This window comes from Nicotiana tabacum, chromosome 10 (assembly GCF_000715075.1).
Source record: "Nicotiana tabacum cultivar K326 chromosome 10, ASM71507v2, whole genome shotgun sequence".
NCBI classification, from domain to species: domain Eukaryota; kingdom Viridiplantae; phylum Streptophyta; class Magnoliopsida; order Solanales; family Solanaceae; genus Nicotiana; species Nicotiana tabacum.
Window position 1 is genome coordinate 126,003,719 of NC_134089.1, and position 20,542 is coordinate 126,024,260.

The 20,542-nt window shown below is 42.9% G+C and overlaps 1 protein-coding gene across 1 annotated transcript; it reads right to left on the reverse strand.

Annotated features, from left to right (window-relative positions):
• Nucleotides 1-15,741: 15,741 nt before the first annotated feature.
• Nucleotides 15,742-19,288, reverse strand: LOC107762327 (squamosa promoter-binding-like protein 4). The gene is made up of 2 exons (XM_016580674.2): nucleotides 18,837-19,288; nucleotides 15,742-16,354 (listed from the first exon to the last, which is right to left on the reverse strand). The coding sequence occupies exons 1-2, from the start codon at nucleotides 19,124-19,126 to the stop codon at nucleotides 16,096-16,098; spliced, it is 549 nt and encodes a 182-aa protein (XP_016436160.1). The 5' UTR covers nucleotides 19,127-19,288; the 3' UTR covers nucleotides 15,742-16,095.
• Nucleotides 19,289-20,542: the final 1,254 nt, after the last annotated feature.

Sequence of the window (20,542 nt, forward strand, 5' to 3'; positions counted from 1 at the left end):
ACCCCTTTTTGTTTGGGGAGATCTCCCCACCAAGATGGCGTCGGCCATAAATGTGGGTACCGGTGCTGTCTTCGATGCACCCGTCCTGCTCTTACCTGTTTCAACGACCACGCTCTTCCCAAGCTCCATCCTCCTCTTCTTTCTCAGTGAAGACTCATCCCCATTAGAGGACTCATCCATGAGGTGTTGAACTGGTAAAGAAGGGATCTCCTCCATTACAACCATATCTCGAGAGGAGTCCCTCGCCTGTACCAACTGGGCACGACCCTCTCGGGAGGACTCACCTAAAGTGAATTGCATCCCCGTCGGGGGCAATGTCCCGACGAAATGCAGGGACAGGGGCCCCCATCTAGAAGCTCCACGACCTGTCATCATTTAGAGTCATATCAATAGACAATGATATATAGCCGAAGAATGATGCCAAGGGAGACACTCACCAGATGAAACTTTCAGCCCAAAGCATTTCATGAAAGCGGGCCAATCTCGAGTCTCCACTGCATGGGGAAGCAGACAGGCTACCCAATCCCTTATAGCTGCAATGGGATAGGGTGGGCGCCCCTTAGCTGCAAAAAAAAGATAGCCGCAAATAAACGCTAAGGTGAATGAAGAAAATAGAAAGATTAAACAAATGGTGGCACTTACGATTCTCATTCCACCACTAAGGAAATCTAGCGGGGACGGATACGATGTGTTCAGTTCTGACGAAGAAGTATTTATGCTAAAATTTGTGGCTCGCCTGATCATCGGCTCCAACCACCAGCCCTTTTGTCCCACGGTGCCTCATATGCACCATAGTACCCATGTGAAAGCTGGGTGAAAACAAGTTTAGGAGGTGGTGAACGGTAACTTCACACCCCACCAACTCCGCATACTTCATCAACAACAGGAGTATTTTGAGCGTGTACGAGGAGAGTTGCGTCGGGAAAACCTGATAAAATCGATAGAACTCTTCCGCTAACGGGAGAAGGGGGAAGGAATGACCAATCACAAAGGGGTACTCATAAAAAGCACAGTACCCCGATCTATGGACTTCCACGAAGTCCATTCCCGCTGGAACCATCTCAATATGAGCAGGAATGTTATATTTTGCATGGAGGGCATTGATGTGGACTTGCTCAGTTTCAGAGAATACTGGGGTGGGAGTAGGAGGAGGATCTTTGAGAAAGTCACTTCGAGACATAGGGTGTCTCGGCAGTAGCTCATCCACGGTGGGAAAGTTATCCCTTTCCTCCATCGCCAGGTCCTCGCCACCGGGAGGGGGCGCCATGGATAGTGGAGTGGAGTCAGAAACCCCCTCATGTGATCGGTGTGTTCTAGGCATGTTTATGAAGGGAGATGTACTAATAGAACAAGAAAGACCAAGAACGATGAACGAGAAAGAGAAGATGAAGAAAAACGCAAAAGCAAAGCTAGAAATGTGAAAGGAAATGATCGGAATAGAAATGGCAAGATGTTTTTGAAAAAACAAACCCTTCCCCTATTTATAAGGTTGGGTGGCACAAGAATCGAAGCGAAAAGGCTTCCCGTGGCAGCAAAACCAAAGCGACAGGCCATCATGTTGTTCCTCGGGAAGACGTGCCATGATGATGCACGTGGGAGTGATGTCACTCCAAAGATAGCACACACCACCCAAGGCATAGCGAAATGCATCGTTCTTCCATTATCAGCCAAAACCGTCATGGCTTGCAAATCAAATTTCTTTGTAAGCATGGACGACGTTCGCTTATCAAGGACGCCCCAAGCAGTGACTTCAATAAGCGGAGGGACTAATTGTATGGGTCAAAATTTGGACGACTATGACCGATACCAAGTGTACGGAGAGCAAGGTCCCTATGACGCTGCGTGTTAAGGATCGTTACGATAGGACGACGATTGACGGTGACTAGCAAACGTATGACGTTAGTGGACGTGTTAGCATGATGAGAAACAACGGGAATATGCCTTTCGAATATTCTTTGTGTTGTACTTTCCTTCTTTTAGGGTAAAAAGGGAGATTGTCTCCTATAAAAGGGGACCAAACATTCTATAAAAGGGGGGGATTTTTTGGATCACAATTTTGAGAAATATATATGACTTTTACTTGAAGCTAAGAATATCTGTTGCAAAATCTCTCTACATTCAAAGTTGTCATATTTATAATTTGTCGTTTTGCTCTAAAATACAAAGAAATATTGTTCATCTTGTTCATTCTTAGCATCCTTCAAGCTAGATCTTATTATACTTGGCTGAGATTTACCCTTTCAACTTTCTTAATTGATTTAATCAAAAAGGTTTCAATATCTTTTGGTCAAACAAATAGTTCGCACCAACCAATAGTCCATGGTACATAATTAAAGGAATAGGATACCTGGGCATTATATATTAGGAGTACAAATTAAACTTACAACTCAAAGAGATAAGAGCTCGTGATCATACTCTTTTTTTAAACTTCTTACGATACGTCTAGAGGACACCATATAATATAAAAATGCAGTACTGACTTCCCACCTTTTTTTGGTTTTTCATCCGACGTCTGGTACTGTATGGTCAAAATTTCGACGACAACGACCGATACCAAGTGTAGCAGAGAGCGAGGCCCCTATGACGCTGCATCTTAAGAATCGTAATGATGGACGATGATTGATAGTAGTTAACGAATGCACGACGTCTGTGGTCGTGTTAGCATGATAGGAAAAAATGGGAATATGCCTTTCGAATATTCTTTGTGTTGTACTTTTTTCTTTTGGGGTAAAAAAGGAGATTGTCTCCTATAAAAAGGGACCGAACACTCTGTAAATGGGGGAGATTCATTTATCACAATTCTGAGAACGATATACGATTTTTATTTGAAGTTGAGAATATCTGTTGTAAAATATCTCTACATTCAAAGTTGTCATATTTATAGCATGTCGTTTGTTTCTGAAATATAGAGAAATATTGTTCATCTTGTTTATTTTTAGCATCTTTCAAGCTAAATCTTATTATACTTGGTTGCGATTTACCCCTTCAAGTTCTTTAATTAATTTAGTCAAAAAGGTTTCAATATCTTTTTTGGTCAAACAATTTGGCGCCGTCTGTGGGGATTTCTTTAGCTAAGATTTTAGTCTCATCTAGACTCTTGAAAGGGATAACCATCTCTTCCTAGATTTGTATAAACTAACAATGGCAGGGAAAGGAGATGCAAGACTGAAAGCGATAGTAAGCGTCACAACCAGCCTTCTGAACACCAACAACGAAGATAGTAGGGAAGATAACGAAAATGAAACGCCGGGCATCACACCCAGGGGAGACGATTCACCTCCTCTGCACGGAAGTGTAACTGCTTCACGCGAGAAGGAAGCCTCCACATCTACAACAGGAGAGGCACTGCCAGTAGTGCGAAGACTGTTGGAAGAATGGCTAACAAGTACTCAGAATGCCATACTTGACAAATCTGCCCAAAGGGATAACAGGAATGTTGCACATGCAGATGTCATGATAAACACTGATGAGCAGGATGCCTCCCATACAGGTAACACTTATGTCGCTAATGACGCAGGTAATGATACGCTTGCAGCTATTTTAAAGAAAATAGAGGAGATGGAAAATGAGAATAAAGCACTCATCGACCAAATGATGGAATACCAAGCGAGGGTCGACAAAATACCAGGCACTCCAAAGTTGTTGCCAAAACATGATGTTGGTCGATTCATCGAGCAACCATACAGTGAAGAAACGGCCACCTCCAAAGACCTTCAAAGTGCCACCCTACCAAAATATATATGATGGTACTACCGATCCAGAGGATCATATCATCCATTATATTACAGCCGTGAAAGGTAACGATCTTTCAAAAGAGCAGGTACCATCGGTGCTATTGAAAAAATTTGGCGAAACCCTAACAGGGGGAGCCTTGACATGGTACTATCAACTGTCGGCACGCTCGATAGCAACATTCAAAGAAATGGCAGATAAATTTGTCACCGCCCATGTAGGAGCCAAAAAGGCAAAAGCTAGGGTAAATGATATATTTGTCGTAAGGCAAATGCACAGCGAGGGACTCAGAGACTTCTTAGCTCGGTTCAACAGGGTGAGAATGAGCTTGCCGAATATGTCGAAAGGAATGGCAGTAGAAGCCTTCCAGAACGGGCTAAACAGGAACAGGTCGAGAGTGACCAGAAAATTACTAAGCAGGCTCATGAAATACCCTCCAACCACTTGGGAAGAAATCCTCAATGCTTAGTGTGCCGAGGTACGAGCTGACGAGGACGACCTCAATGGTCTAACCCAACGGTTGATATCACTTCAAGCTGAAGCAAAGAAAGATCGCTGTAACGACGGTCGAAGATATCAGTTGGGGCCCCGCCTCGGCCGAGAAAGGCATCAGCCTTACATCAGGATGTCTGCCCCGCCTCCACCATGGCACACAAATGCTCCCCCTCGACATACAATGCCATATCGACACGAGAAAGGTATGCCTCCACTCCGATATGCTCACAATTTTTGTGTTTCTCCTTCAGAAATAGTGTACGCACTGGAGAAACTCGATCCAAAGGTGCAATGGTCGCAAAAAATGAGGTCAGACCCCAACACCCAGAAGTCAAGCACTTTCTGCAAATTTCACCAAGAAAGGGGTCACAAAACCAAAGATTGCATAAGACTGCAACAGGAGGTAGTGCGAATGCTAGGCCAGGGACACCTGAAAGAGTTGCTAAGCGATCGAGAACGGGCTAACTTCGCCCGCGGACGCGAACAGCCCCAGGGACCTCCAAAACTGCCTTCTCCCGCTCGCACTATACAGATGATCATCAGTGGAGGCGATGGCACAGCAATCAATCATGTCAAATTCACCACCACACATAAACTCAAATGATTAATCACCCACGAATGGTATGATGACCTCGAAGATAGTATCATTTTCGATAAGTCAGATGCCGACGGTTTGTCTTTCCCTCACTATGATGCTCTTGTTATCACTTTACGTATCGCAGATACTGATGTAAAAAGAATAATGGTATATGACAGGAGTGGCGCTTGTATTATCCATACTCGAGTCCTCGTGCAGATGAGACTCGAAGATAAAGTAATACCGTGTTGTATAACGCTAACATGTTTTAATAATGCAGTTGAACGGACTTCTGAAGAGATAGTCCTACCTGTCCTAGCCGGAGGAGTCACCCTGGAAACGACATTTCACATCATGAACCGGGAAATAGCTTACAACGCCATCATAAGGCACCCATGGATACACACCATGCGAGCGTCCCTTCTAGTCTCTATAAATTGATCAAGTTTCCAAACCCATAGGGAATATTTAGCATTCGAGGGGGAGCAGTGCACCGCACAAGAATGCTATCGCATCGCCCAAGATTGCACACACCCAACAACTCAAAGGAGCGAGTGCGGAAGCATAGCAATCAGCGATGTTGGGAGCCAAACTTGAGGTACGGACAGACGTTATCAAGGACCCCGACATCATAGAAGCATCCGAATCAATGATAGAAAATCTTGATCCCATCCTGCTGGACGGCAACGATAGTACAAAAAAGGATTATATCGGGCACAACCTCTCGGAACTAGGTAAGTTTCATAAGTTCTTGACTGACCATGCTGATCTTTTTGCCTTCTCCCATGCAGATATGCCAGGAATCCCAAAAGATATCGCCATCCACAAGCTAAATGTCGATCCACTTTACCCGTTGGTGCGGCAAAGAAGAAGGAAGTCCAACGCCGCTATCAAGGAAGTCGTCAGCGAAGAGGTTGATAAGCTACTCACGAATGGTTCGGTCCGAGAATCAAAATATCCTCAATGGGTCGCCAATGTGGTCATGGTGAAAAAGAAGAACGGAAAGTGGCGGATGTGTGTAGATTTCACGGATCTAAACAAGGCATGTCCGAAATATTCTTTTCCATTACCACACATCAACCAGCTCATCGACACAACAGCAGGGCACAAGTTGCTAAGCTTCTTGGATGCCTATTCGGGTTACAATTAGATCCTCATGGAAGAAGGAAGACCAGGAGAAAACCACTTTCATCACTCACCAGGGAACATACTACTATAAAGTAATGTCATTCGGGCTAAAGAATGCGGGGGCGACATATCAGAGAGTGGTCACCAAAATGTTCAAAAACCAAATTGGTAGAACAATGGAAGTCTACATCGACGATATGCTGGTTAAGTCGAAAAGGAAAAAAGATCATATCGATCATCTGAAAGAATCCTTAGATATATTAAGACGGTACAGCATGAAGTTGAACCCCGAAAAATGCGCCTTCGGTGTAAGCTCGGGTAAGTTTCTCGGTTTCCTGGTATTCCAAAGAGGCATCAAAAGTCAATACAGAATAGATTAAGGCCATCGGAGGAATACCCAAAATGCTGACCAGCAAAAAGCAGGTACAAAAACTGACGGGATAGATAGTCGCCTTGTCGAGGTTCATCTCACGGTCATCATATAGATGCCACAAATTCTTTAATGTATTAAGGAAAGACAATGGACTTCAATGGAATTCAGAATGTGTCAACACCCTAAGGAAACTGAAGGCATACTTGTCTTCACCACCCTTGCTCGCCAAGGCAGATCCAGGAGAATGACTCCTAGTCTACCTGGATGTATCCGAAGTCACGGTAAGTATAGTTCTAGTCCGAGAAGACAAAGGTACGCAATCTCCAATTTACTATATCAGCAAAACCTTAATTGACGCTGAAACAAGGTACCCCCACCTCGAGAAACTGGCTCTAGCAGTAGTCATAGCTTCACGAAAGCTTAGACCGTATTTCCAATGCCACCCCATAAAGGTGGTGACAACCTTTCCCCTCAGGAGTATCCTACACAAACCCGAATTATCAGGAAGGTTGGCTAAATAGGCCATAAAATTGAGCGAACATGATATAACATATCAATCGCGAACCGCGATAAACTTGCAAGTGCTCGCCGACTCCAATGCGGAAATACTACCCGAAGTCGAGAAAGAAGCACTTCGCACTTCACCTAAGCGATCTGACCTCTGGGTCCTCTACACCGATGGAGTGTCCAACCCATCGGGATCGGGACTGGGACTCGTACTCAAAGTCCCAATAGGTGAAGTAATTCGTCAATCTGTACGATGCCCTGAAATGACTAACAATGAGGCCGAGTATGAGGCCGTAATTGCAGGATTAAAATTGGCTCTCAAATATGGTGCTCGATGGGTCATCCTCCGCTACGACTTTCAACTCGTTTTGAATCAAGTTGCTAGGACTTTCCAGATTGAGGAACAAAGGTTGTAGAAATACCACACCGAAATCTACAAATTGCTACCAGAATTCGACGAATGACGATTCGACCAAATACCCCGAGCACAAAACATCGAAGCAGACGGTCTCGCCAAGCTGGCAGCAACAACTAAAAACATCACCAAGGAGAACGTGGTCACCCTCCTCCACTCATCAATAGACCAAGTCGAGGTACATTTTGTAAATTTAACATGGGACTGGCGTAATCGCATCATATCATATCTACAGGAAGGAACACTCCCACACGATAAAAAATAAGCTAAAAAGTTCTGAATACAAGCGGACAGGTACAGCCTCATAAACCACGACCTTTACAAAAGGACGTTCGGCGGCCCCTTAACCAAATGCCTTGGACCAAATTAGACAAGGCGTGTGCTCGAAGAGGTACACGAAGGCCACTACGGTGCCCATACAGGCAACCGAGCCCTCGTTAGGTGTCTTATTCGTGCAGGATACTACTAGCCTACTATGAAAAAAAAGGCCACAGAGTACATCAAAAAATGTGAGCAATGCCAGAAATACGCCCCTATGATACACCAAGCGAGAGAACTCTTACATTCCGTCACCTCCCCATGGCCGTTTATAAAATGGGGGATGGATATCGTTGGGCCCCTCCCAGCAGGGCGAGGTAAAATACGCTTCCTTTTGGTTTTAACGGACTATTTTTCCAAATGGGTGGAGGCAGATGTGTTCGTTTAAATACGCGAACAAGAAGTCATTGTGTTCATCTGGAAAATATCATATGCCGCTTCGGCATCCCCAAAGAGATCAGTTGCAACAACGGACCCCAATTCACCGGGAAAAAGACGACTGATTTCTTCGAGAAATGGCACATCAAGCGGATACTCTCCACGCCATATCATCCCACCAGCAATAGTCAAGTGGAATCCTCCAATAAAATAATATTGAACATATTAAAGAAAACGCTTGAGGACGCCAAAGGGCTATGGCTGGAATTGCTACCAGAGGTGTTATGGGCTTACCGCACAACGCCAAAAACAAGCACGGGTGAGACGTCGTACTCACTGGTCTACGGCACTGACGCAGTCATACCCGTTGATGTCGGGGAACCTAGTCTGAGGTACTCCAATGAGAGTGGACCAAGCAACTATGAAAGCAGATTACAAGACCTAGATGAGGCCGAAGAACGAAGGATATGGCACACATAAGAATGGTGGCCCAGAAGCAACAAGCAGAAAGGTATTATAACAAGAAGGCCAAATTACGACCACTTAGAGTCGGGGACTACGTAATAAAAGTCAAAACGCAAGTAGCGAAAGACCCAAATGAAGGGAAATTGGGAACAAACTGGAACGGGCCATATAAAATCACAGCAGCAGCAAGCAAAGGAGCACTCCAACTAGAAACAATGGAAGAAAAACTACTACAAAACAACTGGAATATCGCCCACCAAAAGCACTTCCACTTCTGAAAAGAGACGCTGCCCAGGTCGTACTTCTTTTCCCTCGCCCGGGTTTTGTCCCAATCGGGTTTTCTCGGGAGGGTTTTTAATGAGGTGACGAGGTGGACGTCTCGAGGTTTGAGGTATTGTTCATTGCCCCGCCTACTGATTACATCTCCAGGCCGAGCAATGAAGGGACTAGATATTAAGAATCTCCATTATATGTACAAAATCGACATGTACCGCCGTTGTACGAGCAAAGTTGACATGTATCTCCGACATATGAATAAAATCACTCCATTATGAACATGAAATCAACACGCGTCTCCAATGCATGAATAGAACCGGCATCTACAACACTCCAACAAATAAAAACCCTCACGATGGGATATTACTTCGGCACCAGCTCGAAAGTAACATCCCAATGGCTAAGGCCATCGACAAAGAGTGAGTTCGATATCATTCGAACCACGACGGGATATTACTTCGGCGCCAGCTCGAAAGTAACATCCCAATGGCCAAGGCCATCAACAAAGAGTGGGTTTGACATCATTCGAACTACGACGGGATATTACTTCTCCACCAGCTCAAAAGTAACATCCCAATGGCTAAGGCCATCGACAAAGAGTGAGTTCGACATCATTCAATCCACGACGGGATATTACTTCGGCGCCAGCTCGAAAGTAACATCCCAATGGTTAATGCCATCGACAAAGAGTGAGTTCGACATCATTCGAACCACAACGGGATATTACTTCGGCGTCATCTCGAAAGTAACATCCCAATGGCTAAGGCCATCGACCAAGAGTGAGTTACAAATATATTACAAATATTTGTCTTTACAACGGGTTCAAAAATGCCCTTACAAAAATCGCAAAGCAAAAAGTAAGCACAAAACAAATACTACACATCATTTCTGATGGCATACACGCCTTCGTACCAAGAGTCAGAGGCAAGTCTATTCGCATCATCAAAATTAATATCATCTTCATCATGCGTGAGAGGATCGTATCCACATGCCTCACGAGCTGCATGAACCTTAGCGCGTACATCCCAAAGCTCCGCTTCAGACGCCCTCCCATCAACATGAAGAGCTTTGTACACATCGAGTTGAGCCTCGGTGTGAACCCACAACTCATATAAATGTCGAGGCACGACAAGATCAACTGGGGCATAAGATGTGGAAGGCTGCGACTATCGTTGTACATCCTCCGCTTTCAAAGAATCCACTTGCTTGTTTAGTGCGGAAATTTCCGCCTCCAACCCTTGAATACGCCCCTCAAGTTTTGTCATCTTAAGCGCAGATGTCTCCATCTCCTTAGTCCGCTCCAACCTACAAACACGGAGAGCGTCTTCTGAAACTGCCACCTCAAAAACAGCTGCCGCCCTCTCCCTCTCAGTATGGGCCAATCTATCAACATTCGCACTCAATTCACCCTTAAGCTCATCGACCTCAACCGTCTTCATATCCAGTTCGGCAGTCAAACTGGCTACCTTTGCTTGAAGGTCGGCATTTTCGGACACTACTCCCCTACTTAGCTCAAGCTCATATTCCCTGGCTCTGAGGGCTGCTTCAAGCTCACTACTACAGGCAACAGCCCTCATAAGGTCCTCATCTCGTTCCTTCAACTCCTCTACCTTACACACCAGTTAATCATCCCTCTGCTTGAGCCCTTCGCGGAGCAGTTGGAAGACACGATCCTGATTGTAGATGTCGACCATCGTACGATGCTTGGTGCGATATTCTTGGTACTTGGAAGACGTCTTTCTATATAGGGTTGTCCTCCTCCTTTCCCGATGCTCACGCTCGATCTCCATGATGAGTGTATAGCTTGAGAAGTAAAAGTTAAAACAAGTGGGCCAAATATAGTAACACAGATCCAATGACGAAATAAAAAGAGAGATATTACCATAGAGCCATGCCAGAAACGCTCCGAGACAACTCCGCATCACTCATCGCTTTAAGTGCCTTGCTCTAAGGGTTAGCACACAAAAGGGCAAAAATAGATGCCACATGATCACAGTCCAACAGTAAGTCGTAGTCCCGAGGAATGACTATGTGTCGATCAGAACCCTTCATTCTGACCTCTACATGAGTGTGACACTCCGTAAACTCACGAACATTCCATGGGTCGATGTCTGAACCCGAACCGTCGCCCTCGGCACGCAAACCCCCGCCGACAGTAGATGATGCACCGCCCTCGACGGAGCGCAGACCCCCTCCTTAATAAACCCCTTCTGTTTAGGGATACCTCCCTGCCAAGATGGCATCGGCCATAAACGTGGGTATCGGAGCCATCTCCGATGCATCCGTCCTACTCTTACCGATCTCAACGACCACGCTCTTCCCGAGCTCTATCCTCCTATTCTTTCTCAACAAAAACTCGTCCCCATTAGAGGACTCATCCACGAGGTGCTGGACTGGTAAAGAAGGGATCTCCCCCCTCACAACCATATCTCGAGAGGAATCCCTCACCTGTACCGATTGGGCACGACCCTCTCGGGAGGACTCATCCAAAGTGAATTGCATCTGTGCGGAGGCAACGGCCCGACGAAACACAGGGACTGGGGGCCCCCGCCTAGAAGCTCCATGACTTGTCGTCATAAAGAGTTGTATCAATAGACAATGATATATAACCGTCTTCATATCCAGTTCGGCAGTCAAACTGGCTACCTTTGCTTGAAGGTCGGCATTTTCGGACACTACTCCCCTACTTAGCTCAAGCTCATATTCCCTGGCTCTGAGGGCTGCTTCAAGCTCACTACTACAGGCAACAGCCCTCATAAGGTCCTCTTCTCGTTCCTTCAACTCCTCGACCTTACACACCAGTTGATCATCCCTCTGCTTGAGCCCTTCGCGGAGCAGTTGGAAGACACGATCCTGATTGTAGATGTCGACCATCGTACGATGCTTGGTGCGATATTCTTGGTACTTGGAAGACGTCTTTCTATATAGGGTTGTCCTCCTCCTTTCCCGATGCTCACGCTCGATCTCCATGATGAGTGTATAGCTTGAGAAGTAAAAGTTAAAACAAGTGGGCCAAAAATAGTAACACAGATCCAATGACGAAATAAAAAGAGAGATATTACCATAGAGCCATGCCAGAAACGCTCCGAGACAACTCCGCATCACTCATCGCTTTAAGTGCCTTGCTCTAAGGGTTAGCACACAAAAGGGCAAAAATAGATGCCACATGATCACAGTCCAACAGTAAGTCGTAGTCCCGAGGAATGACTATGTGTCGATCAGAACCCTTCATTCTGACCTCTACATGAGTGTGACACTCCGTAAACTCACGAACATTCCATGGGTCGATGTCTGAACCCGAACCGTCGCCCTCGGCACGCAAACCCCCGCCGACAGTAGATGATGCACCGCCCTCGACGGAGCGCAGACCCCCTCCTTAATAAACCCCTTCTGTTTAGGGAGACCTCCCTGCCAAGATGGCATCGGCCATAAACGTGGGTATCGGAGCCATCTCCGATGCATCCGTCCTACTCTTACCGATCTCAACGACCACGCTCTTCCCGAGCTCTATCCTCCTATTCTTTCTCAACAAAAACTCGTCCCCATTAGAGGACTCATCCACGAGGTGCTGGACTGGTAAAGAAGGGATCTCCCCCCTCACAACCATATCTCGAGAGGAATCCCTCACCTGTACCGATTGGGCACGACCCTCTCGGGAGGACTCATCCAAAGTGAATTGCATCTGTGCGGAGGCAACGGCCCGACGAAACACAGGGACTGGGGCCCCCCGCCTAGAAGCTCCATGACTTGTCGTCATAAAGAGTTGTATCAATAGACAATGATATATAATAGACAATGATATATAACCGTCTTCATATCCAGTTCGGCAGTCAAACTGGCTACCTTTGCTTGAAGGTCGGCATTTTCGGACACTACTCCCCTGCTTAGCTCAAGCTCATATTTCCTGGCTCTGAGGGCTGCTTCAAGCTCACTACTACAGGCAACAGCCCTCATAAGGTCCTCATCTCGTTCCTTCAACTCCTCGACCTTACACACCAGTTGATCACCCCTCTGCTTGAGCCCTTCGCGGAGCAGTTGGAAGACACGATCCTGATTGTAGATGTCGACCATCGTACGATGCTTGGTGCGATATTCTTGGTACTTGGAAGACGTCTTTCTATATAGGGTTGTCCTCCTCCTTTCCCGATGCTCACGCTCGATCTCCATGATGAGTGTATAGCTTGAGAAGTAAAAGTTAAAACAAGTGGGCCAAAAATAGTTACACAGATCCAATGACGAAATAAAAAGAGAGATATTACCATAGAGCCATGCCAGAAACGCTCCGAGACAACTCCGCATCACTCATCGCTTTAAGTGCCTTGCTCTAAGGGTTAGCACACAAAAGGGCAAAAATAGATGCCACATGATCACAGTCCAACAGTAAGTCGTAGTCCCGAGGAATGACTATGTGTCGATCAGAACCCTTCATTCTGACCTCTACATGAGTGTGACACTCCGTAAACTCACGAACATTCCATGGGTCGATGTCTGAACCCGAACCGTCGCCCTCGGCACGCAAACCCCCGCCGACAGTAGATGATGCACCGCCCTCGATGGAGCGCAGACCCCCTCCTTAATAAACCCCTTCTGTTTAGGGAGACCTCCCTGCCAAGATGGCATCGGCCATAAACGTGGGTATCGGAGCCATCTCCGATGCATCCGTCCTACTCTTACCGATCTCAACGACCACGCTCTTCCCGAGCTCTATCCTCCTATTCTTTCTCAACAAAAACTCGTCCCCATTAGAGGACTCATCCACGAGGTGCTGGACTGGTAAAGAAGGGATCTCCCCCCTCACAACCATATCTCGAGAGGAATCCCTCACCTGTACCGATTGGGCACGACCCTCTCGGGAGGACTCATCCAAAGTGAATTGCATCTGTGCGGAGGCAACGGCCCGACGAAACACAGGGACTAGGGCCCCCCGCCTAGAAGCTCCATGACTTGTCGTCATAAAGAGTTGTATCAATAGACAATGATATATAATCGAAGGGTAATACAGAGGAAGACACACACCAGATGAAACTTTCGGACCAAAGCGTTTCACGAAAGCAGGCCAGTCTCGAGTCTCCGCTGCATGGGGAAGTAGACGGGCTACCCAATCCCTCATACCTACAATGGGATGGGGTGGGCGCCCCATAGTTGCAAAAGAGAGCCGCAAATAAACACTAAGGTGAATGAAGATAAAACAAAGAGTAAACAAGTGGTGACACTTACGATTCTCGTTCCACCGCTCAGGGAATCTAGCGGGGTCAGACACGATGTGCTCAGTTCTGACGAAGAAGTACTTGTGACAAAATTTGCGACTCGCCCGGTCATCGATTCCGACCACCAGTCCTTTTGTCCCACGGTGCCTCGGATGCACCATAGTACTCATGTGGAAGCTGGGTGAAAACAAGTGTAGGAGGTGGTGAACGGTAACTTCGCACCTCGCCAACTCTGCATATTTTGTCAACAGTAGGAGTATTTTGAGCGTGTACGGGGAAAGTTGCGTCGGGTAAACCTGATAAAATCGACAGAATTCCTCCGCTAACGGGATAAGGGGGAAGGAATGACCAATCACAAAGGGGTACTCATAAAAAGTACAGTACCCCGGTCTGTGAACTTCCACGAAGTCCCTTCCCGCTGGAACCATCTCAACATGAGCGGGAATGTTATATTTTGCACGGAGGGCATTGATGTGGACTTGCTCAGTTTTAGAGAATACTGGGGCGTGAGTATGAGGAGGATCTTTAAGAAAGTCACTCCAAGACATGGGGTGTCTCGGCAGTAGCTCGTCTACGGTGGGAAAGCTATCCACGTCCTCCACTATCAAGTCCTCACCACCGGAAGGGGGCGCCACGGATAGTGGAGTGGCGTCAGAAACCCCCTCACGTGATCGGTGTGTTCTAGGCATGTTTGTGAAGGGAAATGTGCTAATAGAACGTGAAAGACCAAGAACAATGAGCAAGAAAGAAGAGATGAAGAAAATCGCAGAAGCAAAGCTAGAAATGTGAAAGGAAGTGATCAGAAGAGAAATGGCCAAAACGTTTTTGAAAAAACAAACCCTTCCCCTATTTATAGGGTTTGGTAGCGCCAGAATCGAAGCAAAAGGGCCTCCCATTGCAGCAAAACCAAAGCGACAGGCCATCATGTTATTCCTCGGGAAGACGCACCATGATGACACACGTGGAAGTAACGTCACTCCAAAGATAGCACACGTCGCCCAAGGTATAGCGAAATGCATCGTTCTTCCGTCATCAGCCGAAACCGTCATGGTTTGAAGATCAAATTTCTTCGTAAACACGGGCAACATCCGCTTATCAAGGACGCCCCAGGCTGCGACCTCGACAAGTGGAGGGACTAACTGTATGGGTCGAAATTTGGACGATAATGACCGATACCAAGTGTAGCAGAGAGTGAGGCCCCTATGACACTGCGTCTTAAGGATCGTAATGATGGACGACAATTGACAGTAGTTAACGAATGCACGACGTCTGTGGTCGTGTTAGCATGATAGGAAACAATGGGAATATGTCTTTCGAATATTCTTTGTGTTGTACTTTTTTCTTTTGGGGTAAAAAAGGGATATTGTCTCCTATAAAAGGGGACCGAACACTCTGTAAAAGGGGGAGATTCAGTTATCACAATTCTGAGAACTATATACAATTTTTACATGAAGCTGAGAATATCTATTGCAATATCTCTCTACATTCAAAGTTGTCATATTTATAACCTGTCGTTCGGTTCTGAAATATAGAGAAATATTGTTTATCTTGTTCATTTTTAGCATCCTTCAAGCTAGATCTTATTATACTTGGTTGAGATTTACCCCCTTCAACTTCTTTAATTGATTTAATCAAAAAGGTTTCAATATCTTTTGGTCAAACAAGTACTTGCATTGAGGTCCGATTAAGTTAGGATTCGCAGTGAAGTCTCACATTTGGGGTAAATCGCTCCCTAATAATAGGGAAGGCCGATTCATACCCAATTTCCCACCTTCCTTTTCTTGCACATAATCTAAACATTTCACCATAACTTCACAGATATTGCGATGAGTCATCTATCCTACTACTACTGATACTGTGACCACCTATACCAAGTCTGAAATTTTATCATACTTAAATTACATTGAAATCAAGCATATATCTAACATATAGCATAAGGCAATCATATCAATCTAAAGCCAGGGATGGTAGCTCAAGAGGTATATGTAAACAACTCCCTGCATAAATACAAGATGTTTTATGTACTCGGCTACCCAACTACTCCACAAGCATATGATCTTGGCTTTTTCTTATTTAATACATCATCATAATAATTGATAGTCTGTTTCTAGTGCAGATAAAGCCAGGAGTACTAATGGCCGTGTGAGTGATGATTATTTCAGGAATAGAACTTGGAGAGAATGACAGAAGAGAGAGAGCAATTAATTAATATGCAGGCATTTCTTCAACGGGGGTGGAAATTTTTGAAAGTGGAATTTTCTTGGATTGAAATCTGAATTCTTCCCTTTTCATTTACTTGACCACACATCATGTTAATGTCCTTATTATTGAGTTGCACTGTCCCTTTTCTACTTGAACTTTCTGCAATTTGAGACTCTGCTGCAGATGATGAAGAGCTGATCTTTCTTCGCCTTTCGTTGTGTCCAGCCAAACGCCTTCGGCAACTTCTTTTTGATTCATCAAATTCCGTCAGCTCATGAAATCTGCTTCCATATATCACGTATGTAGTCAATTAATTAACCTAGTGCAGAACATCTTAATTATCAGGACATAATTAAGAAACAACTAGTACTACGTACTGAATTTTAATATAAGTAAGACCTCAGTTTCAATATTTTTCCGTAATGATTTACGGCTTTGCATAACCATTAACCAGTAGTCCAATACCGTATCAAGATTATAGTAAAAGCATTTTAAACTAAAGTGTCCATATGAACTGTTTAATAATTTTATGCTGGCTATCGGTATAATTTATAACTTGTATAGTTATTCTTTTTATCTTTTAAGTAACTAATTCCACTTACTTTGAAAAATAAATGTAACTAAACTAATATCTTTGTGACATCTTAGGCAAATATTACATTGACCAAATACGGAAGAAATGCTCGGTATATAAGTAAACAAAACCCTAAATATGTACTTTGCTGAGCCCAAAGTAGACAACATCACTAATGCGCTGGGTGTTACAATCTTTTAGGTACTGACTGTGAAGCTTCATCAGTGGCTAAGCGGAGAATTTATCAACCGAAAGAGCTCAATCTAAGCATACCATTTTTTGCTTAATATATATAATTAAGCAGAAAATATCAATCACTATTCACAAGTACCACGAATCAGATCTGAAGTCATGTTTACAAGCACAGATCTGATCTTATGACAATTATAACGTAATAAATCAATTAAATAACGAAAAGAAAATTATCTGGATTAGGAACGTCAATCACGCATTCATTAACTAAATTGTCATCTGAAAACTCCATCACAAGGAACCAACAACGAGATCATGGGTAGGGCCTGGGGTGGCAAATAGACGGGTTGGACTAAATTTGACCCGGTTAAGATGGGTTAGGTCAATAAATAGTCATTGTGCAACCCAATCCAAAGTGTACTTGGGCTAAAATGTGTTGGGTCAACGCGCACAATTTAACCCATGTTTTAGAACCATGCTCATCTTGTATAAATAAAGTCTATTACCTTTTATACACCTATGTATAAAAGGTAAATAAATACTATTAATATTTTGAGAATCAAAATATATTTTCTTAAAAAACAAATTAGTATTTAAAATTTATAAGTTGAAAAATATCTTTTATGTTATTTCTAAGTAAGTAAATTTCACCACAACTCAATTACAAAATTATTCATATTTACATTAAAACTTAAATACCTTGATTCTCATTTTTAAACTTAGATACAAAAACTAATGATGGGGCAACTAAGAATATTTCTAGATAAGTTGGGTTGAGATCCCTTTGTTTTGGGTGAGTTTCATGGGTTGTATTTGGGTTACTTCATGAGTCAGATGGGCTATAAAAAATGATGGGTTAACTTGGGCTCAGTCCAAATAAACTCATGAGTTAAAATATTTGTAGCCCAACCCATTAATCTCTGGGCGAATTGGATGGGTTTGGGCTCAAATTGCCACCCCTAATCTTGGCCAAGTATGAGGACTCATAAGATATGTTTTCATTAATGAAAATTTTGAAGACAATTTTGCCGAGGATCTATCAGAAATATTTCTATTTTTCCAGGGTAGAAATAAAGTCTGTATACATATTATCTTCTTAAAATCTCACTTTCACTGGGTTTTTGTTGTTGTTGTTGTTGTCAATGCAGGAGGAGAAACGAAAAGATAAAGATGAAGAACAGCAAAAGTAGTAAAAGGGAGAAATACACTAAGACAAAAAGATAGAGGTTGTAAAGGGGGGAAAAAGAAAAATGCAAAGATTAATGCCCTAAACTTGGTGACATAAGATGCCTTTGTAGTTTGTACCCACTTTAAAAAGAAACTTCTCCAATGCTATTTTTAGCATCTACCTCAACCACTTTATGAAAGCAAGGAGATCAGCAGCAATATGATATTAAAGGAACTCATATTAGAAAGTGAACTAGTCAACCACTTATAGATTATGAAGTCAATCTAGGCAGTTTTTAATCTAACTAAACCACAGAGCTGATACAGAAAATGACATTAACGAATACCCTAGAAGAAGGAGCTAAAACAAATTAGTCACTAATCATTCTTTTAATAGTACTATATATAGTCAATCCCTAAAAAGAAAAATAGCACTACTACTATATAGTCACATTAAAACTACCAGCTTTTCAACTATCTCACGCTTCAACCATTATAATATGGATTAAAAACTAAACAATAAAACGCCAAAGCACATATTAAAACAAACGAATGTAAACTATGCAACAAATAAATTAGTTGTTGAAAGATTTCATATGACAGTGTTTAACTTAACGAAAAGTTTAAAAAAGAAATTAAGAAAGATTTTTAGTGCATGCCAAAAGTATTCTTGGAACTTGATATTCTGATATCTCTTTGGTAAATGAGAAATTTAAAGTTAAAAATTTATATCGTTCTGATTAGAATAGACGACGGGATGTCATGTAAAATGGAATAGAATAAAGTAATTGTGTTGAGAAAAGAAAAGATAGAGAAAGTTGTGATCAAACCGGCTGCATTGTTGACAGAAGCGTTGCCGGAGTCCGGCGACGACGACGACTTGAGCCTTTGCATGGTATTCACAGACTTTATGCCTCCTATGGTACTGCTTAGCATCACTTAAATCAGCACTGCACTTCTCAGCTTGACAACACCTTTGATTAGTACTTGACCCTCCATTATTTAATGACCCTTTCTTAATATGGTTATTATTTGTTGTAATATTATTATTACAACTGCCTTTCTTCTTCTTATAATCATCCTCACTAGTAGAGATATTATGATGACCAGCTGTTTCCATAGTAAAAACTAAAGTGGAAGAGGAATTGAAGAAAAGAAGAAGAACAAAGGATGAAGATGAAGATATGAAGTGGGAATTTTGTGAGAAAAGAAGAGGAAAATTAAAGTTAGAGAGTGATGTTTAAGGACCACGTCTTCATTCTTTTGTGCGTGCCCTTTGTTTTTTTATGGACGTATATATAAGGTTGAGGGTGCATGGGAGGGGTAGAAATGTCATTTGACATGGAGAAAAATACAAAGTGTTAGTACGTGTGTGCGTATGAGAAGCTAAGAGAGAGTAAATGAAAGCAACATTTGATGCTAATATGTCTTGATATTGATGATGGTCCAAATCTCTTACTATTAAACGCATCTAATTCAACTATTTATAATTATATTCTCTACTTAAGTTTAGGAAATTAAAGGACAACCTTGTGATATAGATTTAAGGACAACGTAAATGGACTAATCAAACATATAGTACGTCCTTTTATGTTCTTTGATCAACTTGATTGCTTCCCCTAGAAGTCCAAAACCTAATTGATCATGACATGTATAAATTTGAAGAAAATAAAATTATAATCGGCGACCTATTAAAACGAAAAATTATCATCTCTAATATGCTTATTATCTTATTCTTTCCCCGTTATTTTCTTTTCCATCATAATCTTCTCCTGGCAATTATTAGAACTGGAATGCACAACATAATTCTGTTCTGCATTATAAATATCATAATATTTGATGAAATTGGTGAGAGGTATACTACTCCATCTTGCTATAGTTGACCAGCTTTATTCACGAAAATATCGGTTAAGTTCGAATAATAAAATTATTGTGAATCATTCAAAGTTACATACAGTTGAGATAGTACAATTACTGAAAAATATTATTTGGTCAGGTAAACCCATAAGCAGAGGCGGACCCAAGATTTGAGCACGACGGGGCACCATTATATGCTAATAACTAACGATAAAATTCGGCCTACAACTCTTTGACAACTTAAGAATTATGATGAGTATCTTCCAAGTATATGCAAAATAAAGTTCTAAAGAAAGAGAAAACACCGAACATAGAGGGATACTTCTTCTCAAAATGGGTGCTACGGGAGATGTTTGGTTTAAGCATGTTTTGAAATTTAAAGTTTCTAAATTTTTTTCTTAAATAAAAAGTGGTCAGTGATCAAAAGGGTATTCAAACTGCAAAAATTATCAAAAAACTTATTAAGGAAATCAAGATTAATGTTATAAATAGAATTCTATTTAAGGTGAATGTCTATATTTTAGAGAGATTTGAAGGTTTGTTACTTGGTGGCTAAGTCACTTTTCCCCTGTAAATAGAGGGTTCTATTCCATTGTAATTCATCCCAAAACTCAATAAGAATTCTCTCTCTCTCTCTTTCTCTGCAATATTGTTCTTGTCCTTTTATTGTTTCATAACA